Genomic DNA, 16,072 nt, shown 5'->3' with positions numbered 1-16,072 from the left:
TTCAGACGTGGCTGCCTCGGTGGAGGTTCACTTCGAGAACAAGGATGGGGGATTTTTCTTGAAGCACATACCGAGGCAATACTATCCTGTCCGAGGGGATTCTATCTCGTCGATATCTCCATCGACGGGCACCTTATCTAACGGGGTTCTGTCTCCACCGCCAGGCTCCGTACTCTCGAGAGACAAATTCACGGTGTTTCAGACGAGCGAGCCGGTGTCCGTTCGGGCGACCTATGGGCCATTTAGCACGAAACAGACCGTACCGGCTCGCTACATAGTTCCAGATCCGTTGGACGCGTTACCAGGCCCGGAAACTAGGCGAAACCTAACAGCGGCGACGATTCTGGACGCGCAGGAGTTAGGTGCGCGTCATCTGGACATGTCCGCTCATCTGGTTGGGAACAGCGTGCCTCGTGACTCGCCCGTGTTAAGAGTGCTCTTTCACGCCGGAAGCGAGGCAGGCGGAAGGCGTCAGTTGCTTCTCGCACGACATCAAAGAGTCTGTGTGGTCCTGCACGCGAGCTTGGCCGCTCCATCGAGGAGCACTGCCAACAGGAACAACAATGGCAGACCCTATTCCTCTTCCTCGTCTTCTTCTTCCTCCTCTTCCTCTTCCTCTTCCTCTTCCTCCTCGTACTCCTCTTCTTCCTCTTCCTCTAGTTCTTCGTCCGCTTCCGCGCTAACGGCAGCGTGCAGCCCCGATGGAGAGAACGGAGTCTGTTTGGCGCAGATCACCATACCAGCCGATTGGTGGGCACCGTTACCTCCTCCGGACGCTTCTGGCCGGGTCAAGGTCGCCAAGAGCCTGCCCAGGCTCGTGCAGGTAGCTTACTCCGTGCTCGAGCCACGAGCAGAGGAGGCTGGCTCGCCTGACAACGGGGCTGGCTTCTGCAGACCCAGAGTTCAGATTCAGCCCGTCACGCCATTGGGTCAGGTACCTCTGGCTCCGAACCGGGCCGATTACAAGGAGCTCAAGGCCGACGATTCGCTGACACTCCTGGTGCCCCACGGGCCCCTTTATCCGAGGTCTCGGTTACACGTTCCAGCGTTCCTGCATCCGTCCAAGGTTACCGATCCGAGACAGGAAAGGCCACCGATCGTGATCGCTGTGTATCTCAGGTGAGAGACCGTCTCTTTGCTAGTCTCGACACGAAGAGTCGTCGATTTGATTAGGACCACACGCAGAAATTGCGCTTTTGACGCGGGAAACGATTCTTTAATCGTCCGAGCAGCGTATTAGGTTGTCCAAAAAGTGTCCTTCTTTCACAGACGCATCTTTGTACGAACATGAAACCTAATCTGCCGAACATTGTGATCTTCATCTTGATTGAGCAAAATGGTTCATACGTAATTCGATAAAATAATATAAAACGAAAGAAACTTTTCGGACGACCTAATATTAGGTCGGACAAAGGGCGAACTGTTTTTAGTTGTGCAAATTACTGGCGTTAATTACGTGGATGGTGAAAGAACGTAGTATACGTAGCAACGTTTTGCCTGCATTGTTTCGAGGAATATCCATCGAAATATTCTCAAACAATTTACCCGATATGAACGTCGTCGAAAATGTCTGGCATGTGCATATTCCTGCCTCACCATTGCATTAACCGATTTGAAGATAAAGATTCTGAATATTTAGCAAAATAATGAGAACGCGAAGTTATATGTCCAACACCTTAGCTTATTCAATGAATTTTATTAGTACAACGTGATCGCGTCTCCCAAATTTGCTGAAAAAATGAAACGTATTGAAGCGATTCTAATCGAATAGCGGGGGGTCGTACGCGATGGGGAAGGTGGTGTTTCATTCATTAACTTCGCCAAAATTGGCGCTAAGAGTGGGCTGGCGAAATCCAAATTTGAAAAAAGCGACTTACGTTATAAATGGAACTTGATAGAAGGAAATAAAACACGCGTATAAAATAATGTGTAAAAAATATACATTTAACGCTTCAGAAAATTAGGAAAAATTTAACGAACAATACGACCGTGGAATACGGAACGCAGAACTGTATTATTCTGTAGCGCGAGAGTTTCCTCTATATCAGGTGGATTACTGCGAATCGCGATGAAACTGCATTACATCGTGAAGCGGTTAAAAATATTTTAAACGTTGAATCCCGCGGCCAGAGACGCGGTTACCCGTTCCATCGGGAAGTTAGTTACATAATAGCGAATTAGCGATAACGGCGGAGCTGTTCGAATTCGTTGCGTTTCTTTTGTACGTAATTACCAGCCGTTGGAAAAGTAATTACGAAAAAGACGAAGCACGTTTTCGCAACAGGGAAACTTGCCAGACGAAACGAGCAGCTCGAGATCGCGCGTAGAGACGAGCGTTCGCAGGGCTTTTTCGCTTCGTCCCATTCGTTTCAAGTTCAGGATAATCGTTGTTCGAACATACTTGCCAACTTCCATTCGATTTTTCGTTTTCCTGCACGCAGCGTCGCTCGGAAAATACACCGATGAGATACGACAAAGATTCTGCGAGCTCCTGAAATTTATTTCGCTCGCTCGTTCGTTCGTTTTTCGTCCACGCGAGCGAAACCGTCTTAATGCACCCCTCGGGAGAGTAGCGGGAGTGGCATGGAAAAAAGATCCGGAACGGAGAGGAGGAACAGGAATTTTCTAATTGGACGAATTGTCAAGCACCTCACGTAAAGTTACAACTTTTCCATTGTTAGTAAACTCTCCAACAGTTTCCTGCTCCTTGTCACCGACGTTTCGTTCGTGCTCGCATAAGCGATTCGCGAGCTGCACCACGGCAATCAGGCTCTTTCAACGATTCTATCGTGACCCCTTTTCTAACTCGACATCGTTGCTTGATAATTGCTATCGAAGCTGACTCGTTGAAAAAGCCTGGTTAGATTCATGGACCAGCCAGTCCATGGACCTGATTCTATGAATACAAGAAACAGTCGCGCCTTCTGTTAAAGCAGATGGAAAAGGGGTTTCGTATTGTACACGCGAAACGACGCTTCTTAAGCCGGATTCGCGTGCATGTACGTTCAGGAAAGTCTAGATTTTCAAGAGCTGTGCTTTCGTGGAAATCCATCGCTTAGATCGAATCAATTTCCCGCAGGCAATTTTTTCGTTTTCAATCTCTCTCTCTCTCTCTCTCTCTCTTTTCTCTCTCGCTAAAAGGTTACTAAAAGAAAACCCCGGGCGCATTAAAATGAAACGCGTTTCGATCGATACGCGAGAATAGAAATTAGATCGTATCGAGAAATAGTCTGGTGCGAAATTAGTTACGGCAAGACGATTCGCGCTCTGATTGGGATTAAGCCTATCCCTTTAACGAGAAATCAAGAGCGCTATCTTCACTCGCTTAGAAATTCGATTACGGAAGGAGTTTGCACACGCGTCCTTATCTCGCGTGATAAAAGAATTTGTGCTCGTGTCCTCGAGTCTTATCTGAAAAACGTCGATTTATTTTATGTACCGTGGCCTCGACACTTTCTCGAGGAATCCTGCTTTTATTTTCACGATATCGGCTTCCAACGTCAGCCAGGAATTTTATATAATCGGCGCCCGCTTGCGGCTACGCGTTTACAGCTGTTGCGACCGCGATATTGGCCAAATCCCGTGGTTCTCTGGAAAATATCGTGTACGTGCTACGAAACCGTATCCAACCGGCCGTCTCTCGGTTTCGATCATAATTATCGGCCGAATTATCGGTGACACGTTGATGCTTAATCGAGCGAACGTTCCTCGCGATGTACCGGTTGCGCAATCGGCCGGGACGTCGCGTCGTTTCGTTACGGGATCGATCGCCAGCCGTACCAGTCATTGAATAAATTGTGGCCGTTGCCCGACACCGGTCGTTCGTCAACGCGATCCGGCAAGCTTCCCTCGCCTGTCGAGATCGTCCCGATACCAGCCGTTTTGCACGTCGCCGATTTGTATGTAAATGCCAGTCGATGGCCCCGCGGAAATAACTTGATTCGGACTTGTAATTGCATGGACGAAACGCTTGCTGTCATTCGGCGTGCCGAACAGGGGGTTGGTATCGCGTCGAGGGCAAACTAAGCTCACCACTGTTCCCTTTTTGCGTGGATGTTCCTTTTCAAAAGCCGGCCAATTCTCGTTCTCTCCCTACCGGTGACTAGCGCGTTTACCCTTCTCTTGTCAGGGACGATTAGCCTTTTCTCTCGCGCGTGAATATCGCGACTAACCTGCCGCAACCTTTCGTAACCCTAATTTCCAGCCGACACGAGGTTAACTTAATTAACTCGGACGGTTCGTTTGCTTCGAATAATCGACCTCGACCAGGTGTAATTCGATTTGAAAAAAGACGAGCTGCTGTTCTCGTTCCCCTTGGCCAAGCTGAAAACTCTCTATCGATCTCCGCAGCGTTGATGTACGCTAGTACGAGAACGGGGCCGAAGCGGAAGACTTATCTACTCGGTCGGCAGGCACACAAATCGAATCTACCGCTTGTTTTGCATCGTCTATCGAATTAACGAGCGCTTTGTCCCTTGACCGGAATCGTAGCGCCGCTACATTCTATTTTGTATCGGAGAGACGGTCTCTCGATAATTCACGCTCGCGATTGTCCACGTCGTGCACACCGGTCGCACGTATCGATTTCGTTGCGCCTCGGACGCTGCAAACGGTTGCGTTTTCCGCCGCGTATATCGAAACTATAAAGGTAACGCGCGAACATTAGAGCACCGTAGGAAGAACGATTCGTTCCAATTACAGTTCTGCTCGCGTGCTACAAAAAAGAAAAAACAGCAAGGATATTACCTGACCCCAAAGCGGAGAACAACGACGTAGAACAAACGTTGGAAATGTAGCTGCGCATTTTCACCCGTCGGAGAAACAGCAAAACGAGAAACACGCGACCACGTAAAATTCCCTTCGTTGCGTTTCGTCGAACTCGCAAAAATTCCCTATCTCTCGCGTCCCCGTTTCCACGGGGATAATATGTTTTTGAATTTCTTTTTCCGCCTATGGGATACCTCGAGGGCGAGGATTTCAACAGAAAAACATACGTATGTACGCAAAATGTTCCGCATAAGTTACAGCGCTACCGATGTTGCGACGATGCTACGTACGAAAACAAAGTCGAAGGTATTCGATCAAATTTTGTCGTATCGCCACTGAACGTGGAACGTAGCGGCTGATAAAAATAACGTTCCTTTGAAAAATAAGAATATCCATCGATATTTCTCGCAGTCACTGTAACCGTGAGGGCGTGCGATCTGCTGATATCTTTCTATCTTCCATCTAATCAAAATCAAACCAAAGAGGTAGAATATATCCGTTTAGGTGTAAAGTCAAATAGAAGCACAGTTTTAGTTTCGAATTGTTAAACTTGCTCGTAAGAATCGAACAATGTGACTTATCAGATTTTCCTGCCGTAGCCTTCGGGCTAAGAAAAACTCACGGCGCCAATCGAGTTCTCGTTTCTCGCGCGGCGAACGAAGCCTCCGCAAACGAACCGCGAACAACGCGACCCGCTATACCATTGGTGGCGCGAAGGCGAATCGGTTGGGAAGAGAGGAGTGCATTGATATTTATCCGACGTGGCGTCGGATAGACGGCAGCTATCCTCGCGCATCGTAACTTCCCCGTAACACCGACCTCGTGACCCGGTCACGTAACTGGAGCGTGAATTCTCGGGAGCGAAGACTCGGCTAGAACGTAGCCAAGCCGGCGTCGCGACGCCAGGCAAATGTCCTTTCGAGTGGCCGCGAACGACGAGCTTTTTTCCGTTTCGTGACGGAGCTACCGATCGAGTCGTCTCGACATTTGCCACGTTCGATATTGCTCTCCTGCCTTACCTTCCTCTTCTTTCTTCCTAACTTCGTTTACGGATACTCGCCTGTAAATGTTTAAACGAGTCGTTCCGTCGCCACGCGAACTGCAAATTAACTTACTTATTCATTTACGAGTAGTAATCCTTTTAGCTAGATGCACGTACGGATGTAGGTATGCGAATAGCGTAAAAGGATATGATATACAGTATATTCGAATCCTCGTAACTCTAAACGTTGTGGTGTATAAGTCGCTTTACGAGTCGAAACATTAAGACGCTTTGTGTCAAATTATTTGTCATGAGTTTAGACGCGTTATTCTACCAGCAGAACCGGAGTTCGCAAGAAGTTGCAGCTCTGCAAGTGTATCATCTGCAACTTCGAGGTAATATGCAACTCGAGATATACGCATATCTATACAATGAAATCGTTACAATGAAATATCGTATCGCAAATAGCAACCGTCATGCTACTGATATGCTCGAAGACGTATTAATGAATCTTGAACGCAGAGCCGCTTATACCGATAATGTGATTCATAAGAGAGAGGTTTGATAAAAAAGAAACAATTGGCTTCTAGATCGCGAGTATCTTCTGCGAATGATAACACAAAGCGTACGAGATTGTAGTCACAAGATATTGTATAATTTTTTGTTTCTCGGCTCATTATATCACGTATGTCGTATCATTGTACTCGATTAAAAAACACGCTAGTCGCGACAAAGATTCTCATCTCGATGCTTGTACTTGTACGAGAGAGTACGCTTCCCTTTGATGACCGTGGTCGCGTTTAATTACGACGTGGATTAATTATTTTTTACGAAGAGGATTAGGTGGAGGGGCACGAGATTCGCGTGTAACACGCCGCTCTTCTAATTAAAACGCATTAGTGGGCCGGCTCACTGCCACTGCCATTAATCCGCATAAACCATTTTCAGGACGTTTTAATTACGCCCGCTGTCGACGCAGTGCGTAGATTTCTCATTATCAACGTCTCGATATTGCGCCTCGTAACGCGTGAGCCAGTCTCCTCGGAGCCGATCGTTTAAAATTGCAATCTTGGCCGGCAAACTGCGACGCGACGACCGCCACGCCGGATGAACGATCTCCACATTTCTGCGGCTCGGCTGAACACGAGGGTCTTTCACGAGGCGCGTTATTGCCAGCAATCGTGAAACGCTACGCTATATCGCTTTCGAAAAGCACGCGAGAGAAATGTGGCACCGTTCTCTTTCGCTACGCGTATTCCTTTGATTAATTTTTATCGAATCCTCTCATCCATCCGGATATCTCTGTATTATTGATATTCGCTAGCGTCACGTTCCATATATCTTTGTTATCGCGTCGTGCCTCGCGCTTTCGCACAGGATGACCCTCGACCCGTAATCGAATCGGACAGAGCGAAAAATATTTTTCAAATATACAAACAGCAACAGCCGGTCAGAGGTTTTTGCAGCGGAGGTGTTACCGTGAACCACTCGCGTTCGAAAGGCACGTCGAGTGGATGATCGACGTCGCGCGCGATCGCTCCCGGGGAGTAAAACGCGATATATATATATATATAATAGAACCCCGTTCCGAGGCAAACGATTTGTCTAAACGGAACCCGCACCCGTGAATAGCCACCTTCGCCGACCATATTTCATCGTGCCCGAGAAAATTCAATTTCCAATCTGGTACTTTGTAATCGCTTGGGATAAGCGACGCCGCGGAAACGAACGAGGAGGATTCCACCCGTCTTTCCATTTACGTTCCGTACTAGATAAAATTTTTTTGTCGCGAAATATCACTATGGGAATACCAGCTGACACGAGAGAGAGAGAGAGAGAGAGAGAGACACGGAACTTTGCACGAAATTGATTCGTACGAGAAACTCTGATCGATAAACGATGTATGCGAGACGATCGATAATTTACGGTACGTATGGAACAGAGAGATTCGATGACTCTACGATGGAACAAGATTGAAAGTTTGTTAAGTATAAGCGAATTTACTTAATTTTCGATTAGACGGGAATATCGCGGCGAAATTCGCTATTCTTTCCCTTTTATTTTCGGACATAGAATCTTTGTGTTGTTGGCATCCAGTTGAAGGTACAGACATCGATTATGTATTTTTAGACTATAATATATTACGTCGATGCAACGCGCATTCACAGAGAGTTTCGCGGTTCATTGAACGCTGCACCGAGTTCAATTCAGATTTGACCCTAAGGATTCTAGTAATGACATATATATAAGGTCGTATAACAAGTATTAGGTTGTCCCAGAAGTTTCCTTCGTTTTATAAAGAAACGATAGATCGTTTGATATTATTCCATTGAATTATGTATGATCCATTTCGTATTCCGATAGAACAAATTATATTGTTTCCTTGTAAAACGAAAGAAACTTTCGGGACAACCTAATATACATCGTCGACTGAATATCCCATATACCAGATAGCAACGATCTTGAACGTTTCTTCGAACAAATACAAACGAACTTATTACATAACCAGATATAGTACAAATGCAGTTTTCTAGGAAGAAAGTGATCTTGATATCTAGTGATTAATTGTTCGGAGATATAAATTCGTATGTTAAAGATCGGTAGAGTGCTGACTAAGATGTTTTAAATTGTGCAAATGGACCAGGGTCGTCGTTAAATTAGCTTGTAACAGTGATTAGTTATCTAACATCTTGCTTGTAGAGATTATGCTCCTACGATTTACCGGAAGAGTAGATATCGCTCTATATGGACGAAAACTTTGATCGTTTGGCAAACATAGAGAGTCAAAGCTGCGACAGGTTTTGCGTTATTCCGTGGCAAACGAGGACGTTGTTGAAACGACGGCCAAACTCAGGGTTGAAAGTGTGCCGTGTGTTCAGGCCAGCAGTTAGACGCGATCGAACGGAAATCCGATACGTACGCACCAAGAAGGTGACGCTTCGTTTGCAGTCACGTAGGATAATTGAAAGGACCGAAGGGCTGGAAAAGTCGACGATGTGTGCCCGGTCGGTCGCATTATTCCAAGGAGTTGAGCCGATAATTGCCGGGCTGTGCATCGATCGCGAGCACAGGGTGCCTATGGTTATTGGAAAAAGTAGCGCCACGAGAATTATTTCACCCTTGAACTCGTCCGAAGTACCGTATTTTCCGCGTTCCGACGTTTCCTTTTTCCTTCGCCTTCCGTCGTCTATTTTTCCTTCTCTCCTGACTCCATACAGCCTCGATGCTGATTTTTTAATTGCCTCTTCTCTCCTTTTTCATCGCGGTTTCGGCAGAACGACCGGGAAACGCGCTCGTTTGCTCTGTCGTTTTTCCGTTTACATGGCATTTTCGAGCGACTGTTTGGCCGCGTCACGAATTTCGATGGAATTTCGCTCCGACCAATCGGATTTCCTCGTGCTTTCTGAATAATGCATTCCCTTTGATTCTCGAACAGACGGCGCAAAATAAACGAAATTATTCGGCGTTTAATATATCGTTTAATATCGCGGTTGATAAAGATTTTGATGAATGTTACAGGGCCAGGGTGAAATCTGGCGTGAAAATCTTGGACGCCTCGTCCAGTAATCCCGACTGGATCGTCGACAGCAAGATCAACGCGAAGAACACGATCGCTACGTTCACTGCCAGGCGAAAGGAGAATGCTTCGCGATTACCAAGCGCGTAAGTACGTCGCTATTTTTGCGCGAGTGCTTTTCGTTATCTTCGTTCGCTGTATTCTATCTATTCTATTCACGAAGATGGGACGAGCGATTTACGATGACCCGGGAAACTATATTCGAACGTAAAAGTTTTCTACAGGAAGCGATCGAATATCTTCTTAAACCGCCGCAAGGACTAGGTGAGAAATGAAAATTAATCGAGAGACGCATGTACTTTCATTTTATTGCGGAAACATTCCAAGAAGAGAAATACCGTAGAAATGTAGAAGCGCGTATCGACGTACGAATCAAAATGACGCGCACATTAATAAAACATTTACGAACGATATTAAGAACGATAATACGACGAACTTTATCTACATATGCCTATCTAAACAATTGTTACGTCGTAAAATCTGCTGAACAATATGCAATAAACGGAATATCGCGATCTACGACGTTCCTTTTCCTCGTAAACGTAATGACATTCGCTGTCTACCTGTCTCTTCTCTGATTCTTCTTCCTTTTCTCCGTGTCTCCAAAGATGTGCGAAAATCGGCTTCTACGTTGAAGGAACCTCTACATGGATTCTTAGAGAGGTTCAGCAAGTTGTAAAGACTACGGCTTGTTCTTCTCCTCGGAAGAGGATTTGCTCACCGTATCATTGTCCTGTCCATCAACTTCCCTCTTGTACTTCCTCCTGGTGCACCCGCTATCGTCATCGTCGTTGTCGTCGCTATCGTCGCTGTCGTCGTCCTTCTTCTTCGATTTCTTGTTCCTCTTGCAATCATTGTCGTCACTATCGTCGCTGTCGTCGCTGTCGTCGCTGTCGTCGTCCTTCTTCTTCGATTTCTTGTTCCTCTTGCAATCATCGTCGTCACTATCGTCGCTGTCGTCACCGTTGTCGCAGTTCTTCCTCCTCAATTTTTTCTTCTTCTTGCAATCATCGTCGTCACTATCGTCGCTGTCGTCACTGTCGTCGCAGTTCTTCCTCCTCGACTTTTTCTTCTTCTTGCAATCATCGTCGTCACTGTCGCCGTTGTCGTCGCAGCCGTATTTCTTTTTCGACTTCTTCTTATCGTCTTCGCTGTCGCTGGAAGAGCTGCTGCTGCTGCTACTGCTACTGCTGCTGCTGCTACTGCTGCTGCTACTATCGTCGTCGTTGTCGTCGTCGTTTTTCTTCTTGGTCGATCGTTCCAGCCTTACAGAAACTCCTTTTTCTTCCTCGATCAACATCTCAGCCACGTCGATCACTTCTCTCTTGGCCTTTCCGTTCACGTTCTTGGTTTTCTCCTCGTCGCTGCTGCTGCCGCTGGATTCTTGGCTGGACGAGTCCGTAGATGGCTTCACGGTGGCTGTATTTCCCTCTGGCCCGAGCGGCCTCTGTTCGGCCAGTGGATACGCTTCGATGTAGATCATCGAGGCCACCACAGCGGACAGAGCGACGATTATTAATGCACTGGAACGCATGTCGTACTCGCGAAGATAATTCACCGGCTGAATCCGTGATATCGAACTTGGCGGCTCGTCTGCTCGCGGTCTTATATAGCGGCACTAACGGACGCCTGATAAGCTCGAGATAGAAAGAAGAAGCGACGTATCGGAAGAGCAGTGGTACTCATGGGAAGCTGATAGATCACTGGACCGGCCGAGATTAATCCGTTATTGGATTATTTCAGTATCGCGATACAGCTGCGACCCAATATTTCTCGCAAACGTAATTCCAAGTCGTAGTAAATTTGATCGCTTCTTCAGACAGTCGTTCGCCTTTGTTTTTCTCATTTCTGCGCGTACACACGTTCCCGTTATTTCGAGTAACAAACTTTTTGCAAACTTACGTAACATATCTTTTCATACGCCTCGGTATTTTTATACGTGTTGCGTTAACCTCTTGTACACGCAACTGTATTCCGTGTATGAATTAAATAAATACGAAGTATAAAAAAAAAGCTCACGTATCGACATCGTGCGGAAGCTATCTTTGCCCTCGTATCGTCGAACAAACGTATCGCAAAAACGAAAAATTGTTCGCACGCGTAAGACTAAAAATATAGCAGCTGTTCTAGGAGATAATTTTCTCTACAAAATATGTAAAATCAAACGTATCGATGTGGCAGCGTAGACGTGTTTGCTGTCGTATCCGAACGCTTTCTCCAACGCACGAAATTATAGAGATACCTGTTACAAGCTGTTGAAAAAGCTAACGCATCGATACGTATCGATGGAAAAGTCATCTTTACTCCTCGCGTTTCAAACTATTTCTCCGCAGCGCGAAACGAACCTACCAGGATCTGTTCGAGGAGGTTAATCTCGAAAGGTAATAGGGTTTGGAAATATGCAAATGACACCATAAAGGAACGGTGGAAAGGCGAGAGAACGAGGTGAGACCGTGTTTGGCGAGAGTCGGAGAAAGATTTTATCGCTGTCAAGAATCGAGGCGCGAAGCGTTCGTTTCAACGTAGTCTGGACAAAAAGTAAAAGTAGTGAGTGTCACTGTATATTAGATGATGTTATCGCGTCTAACCCTGCGATGCTCCGATTTAATTTCCTCCCCCTTTGCCCTGTACTGCTTCTACGTATTCGCGGCTTCATTGGAATCAACAGTTTAGCACTATGGTACTGGATCATCGGTCGTGAAAACGCTAAACACGCAACATCGAGACCTATGCTCTCGATAAAACGTATATAGAAACCTTGCTATCGTTACCAGGAATCAAACTCCATCTGCATTCTTCTTTCGTGCATCAGCTCTTCTGCTAATTTTCTTCCATCGCATTTCATTCTCAAATCCGATCGTTTTCGCGTCGTTCTCGCCTTCCACCCTTCTATCCTAAATCCCATTCTTTCTCCTACAAGACACCGATAAATCTCGCAATCTTTTGCTCCGTTTGTTTCTGCTTTTCTCTGTCGCGCGATGCCATCCGGAATCACTCTCGAATCGAAACAAAACGAAGAAGTAGAAGATGGCAAGATTTTTCTCATGAACGCGAAAGTGAATGGAAATGATCAGGAACTATACCATTCCTTAGAGCAGTAATTGAAATAGATTGGCGAATAATGTACAAAAGGTGGAACGATATAGTGGAATTTAAAATTTATCAATGGCTAACACCCAGGTGGGTGAAGTTTGAAAATATTTACATTTAGCGCGAATATATATCTCGCAGAGATTACGAAAATATTCAAACATTGAATTATCCACTATATTAATAAACCATGATATTCACTATATTTAACGTTTGTCATACGTTCAAAAGTACAGTATACTAATTTCTCGCCGAATATATGTTTATAATAAATATCTTGCAATTTCCATATACATTTTCAGATTCGTTCCATATTTGATCAGCATAATCGTGACGATCGTATCTCGTTGCAACGCTAATGAAATTTCAAAATGTTTCGCATAACGCGTACAATATGGACATAAACGTTGTCTATGGTTTTTCAAATATGTTCTTGTGCCAGCGTAGCTCGCATCAAGCGTAGAAGATTATTTTGCTCGTATTGCGCTCTCGAGTATTGGAATTCTCATCAAGACAGATCTCTTCGTGATTTCGTAGCCCGTAAACTTCGAGGGATCTCAAGATAGACGGTTCTTCTCTTCAATTTGCGAAAACTGATGGGAAGCACGCTTGTCCCGAGTCGTAAATCCTTCGGTAATAACCGTCTGTTCTATGGTGATCCTTGTTCACGGTCAAACGCAGACGGATGGGTCGTTAACGCGTGTTCGACGGAATCGTGAAACGCCGCCGACTTTGTAACACAACCGTGTTGCGCCTCGCGTTACGTAACACCAACGACTTGTAACTAGAAATACCCTCGACGCGAGTTACTCGTCTCGCTGATTGTTCGGCGAAATCCTCGTTAGTTCCACGGAGCTCGAGAAATACCGGCTACGAGGACGCTTTAACGTAACAACTTACCCACGTCCGCTTCTCTAGTCAGGACGACTGTTTCACTGGATGAACTTCCACGTTTTACGCTTGGTTCTTCTTCTGTCTAGTTTTGCCAAGTCTTATTCGTTAGTTACCTCACGGGTGTTTGAGTTTGCTGCTACGTTGAGTCTACGATAGCACACCCCGCCGGCCATAAGTATCAGGACAACTAACTGGAAAATTTATCTATCGAGAATTCTAAGAAATTTTGCTTGGTCGTTGCGATTCTAACAAATTTTAGTTTATTTATTTTTTACTTGACTTTTGTATCTATTATTACAAATTAAATTATTATTATTATGTTATGCGTTTTGTGTGCGATACGGTGAGGCACGTGCGATGCCAGAAAAATGACAGATTTATATTAAAGTATCTAGAAGATGGATAACAGCGGTGAAAAATATCAATTTATATAAAATATCATCGCGTTTGATGGTTCTCTAAACGTTTGCGCTCCAATCTGCCTTCCGAGGGGACATCGTAAATCTAGCAAACAACTCGGATTTCTCCTCTAAGGGAACACGACGAGATTACCGACGATTATGTAGCAGGAAATTACACGAGCCGAACATTTTTATGAAATATACCTTTCCTCCAAACTTTCGTTTCACGTTGCACGAAAAAAAACAAATATAGAAATGAAATGTATGCTCAGATATACGTAAGAGAATATTAGCTGGCAGTACGAAAGTCTTCGCTGTGATGTCGGTGCTGTGACACGGCGATGATAAAGAGCGTCTCTCTTCGCAGAAATTTTTTCTGTTTCGTGATGTAACGTAACTTCTATGATGTAACGATACTTCGCTATCACACATACGAAGCATACGAAACATACACGAGCTGATTACTGTAGCATTATAAGAAGAAGAACTCGCGAAGCTGAGGACAGACCGTATCGAACAATCGAACCACACACGTATCGGATGCAATTTTTCTCACTCGTTTATTTAGTTCGTAAAACAGTGGAAGAATGAAAACAAGTGACAGTTACGATATAAGCAGCGGTGAGTTAGATTTAAACGTTTATGCGGATAAAGCGAGTAATTGATGCGGAGAAGAACAGCACGGTAGCGACAATGACAATTCCATTCCATTCGGAAGAAACCGAGTGAATATAATTTTGGTTTTCGTTATTTTGTAGGAAGCGCGTGTAGACGATCAGCTGGAAGTTTCCGAATGCAAAGGGGTAGATTAGCGGGCAACGTTTAAGAAAAAACACCATCGTGTAATATCCCAGATGCGATAGACAAGCCTAAAAATAGAATTCTAGAATATCAAGGGAATCGCCAAGGTGACTAAACAAAATCATTGACCGACAGACGAACTTCAAAGGAAAGTAGATCGGTATCCCTTTCGTGAAAAACTCTATCTGCCATGGCTGCGTCAAAGAAATCGGTTCTGTAAATAGTTCACCCCTTCTCCAAATACGCTCGACACTCCGTGGACGTTCGCGTTACGCGAGGAATTGGGGCGTTTCGGATATAAACGGCTGGCGATGAATCTGACTGGCATCGAGCGGCTAGAATTACTGTCGAGAAACAATCGGGATCCTGTCACTGGGAACGCATCTTTGTCATTTCCAGATCGGCGGAGGAGATCCTGACGATGCTTCTGGAAGCGAGCGAGGAGGGGGTGGAAGGGAATTGGGATGGTGGTCGAATCGTATGGAGCGTACGTTACGCTTTCGACAACGGCTCTCAGCTAAATGGAATGGATCAACAGCGACTACAGCAGAGACAAATGCAACATCATCATCATCATCACGCCGAGAGGCGAAAGCTACAGGTTCGCCTCGAAATACAGAAAGACGACATTCAGGCCGTGCTGCCTATATCCAAGGTGAGCTCTCTCGTGTGCGCGAAGTTTGCCTTTCTAGCGTTTTCTTTTCGATAACGTCGAGATAATGAAGATTACTCGGCTTCGACCGAGATATGTTTCTACGTATTCTCTGTTCTATGCTAGGTGGGAACGATACAACGTCGTTTTAAATTAAACATCTAAGAAGACATTTCCATTAACGTACACGTACTTGGAATCGTAAGTTTCTTTACGAAGATGCGATAGGTGCCTTTTCGCCAAACTCTGTGTTTCATTTTCTCTTTTTCTTTTTCTAATTACACGAACACGAATTTTAATGCGCTTGGACCTAGTTAATCGGCGAATCGTTATCGCGTCAGATCACCTAATGAAATTTCAAAAAGTTTCTACGGATTTTTACGCTTGTGTTCGAATACTTTCTCAGGCCACTGTATTCTTTCGAAAAGTAATAGAAAGACAGTTTCAACTTGGCACGACAGTCTCGAAAGGTACTCAGTCACTATGGCTGTCCAATAATCTCTCAAATAACACGTTTCGCCACTCGCAAGTATAAATTTTAATTTTCCCCTGATTTTACGGCCACTCTATATCGTTTCCATCCACGGTAACCTTATATTAGCTGCTTAAGCTCGTCGAGATAAAAACCTTGTCTTCCTCGAGGGGGATGAGACTGTAAGCCGGGGAATCCTGAATCACCGCAATGGTGCGTGCATATCCCTGAAGCCTGGTTAGCTACGCCACGAAGATTATTCAGTGTCGCGTGTATTCTCGAGCAAAATCCCGACGACGAACCTCGTTGCCGCTTTGTTGTTCGTAAAATTCGATTGGTCACAAGAACGTTGGATGTTTGTGTTTGCGATCCGATAAGCGCGGTCAGAGGTTGGAGAAACGGTGGCGATAAAGAGAGCTTCCTGGTGCAATTCCTG

General features: G+C 45.3%; 1 protein-coding gene across 2 annotated transcripts in view; it reads left to right on the top strand.

The window, feature by feature from the left end:
- The window catches only part of LOC122574305 (transmembrane protein 132C), an 80,074-nt gene that overhangs the window by 50,957 nt on the left and 13,045 nt on the right, over nt 1–16,072 (top strand). For both annotated transcript variants that reach the window (XM_043741741.1, XM_043741742.1), the window contains exons 2-4: nt 6–1,119; nt 9,269–9,412; nt 14,912–15,167. In XM_043741741.1, coding sequence (XP_043597676.1) covers nt 6–1,119; nt 9,269–9,412; nt 14,912–15,167 — 1,514 coding nt within the window. The remainder of the gene's footprint in view (nt 1–5; nt 1,120–9,268; nt 9,413–14,911; nt 15,168–16,072) is intronic.

This window comes from Bombus pyrosoma, linkage group LG13, assembly GCF_014825855.1.
Source record: "Bombus pyrosoma isolate SC7728 linkage group LG13, ASM1482585v1, whole genome shotgun sequence".
Classification (NCBI taxonomy): Eukaryota; Metazoa; Arthropoda; class Insecta; order Hymenoptera; family Apidae; genus Bombus; species Bombus pyrosoma.
This window is presented reverse-complemented; position numbering and strand designations above follow the sequence as displayed.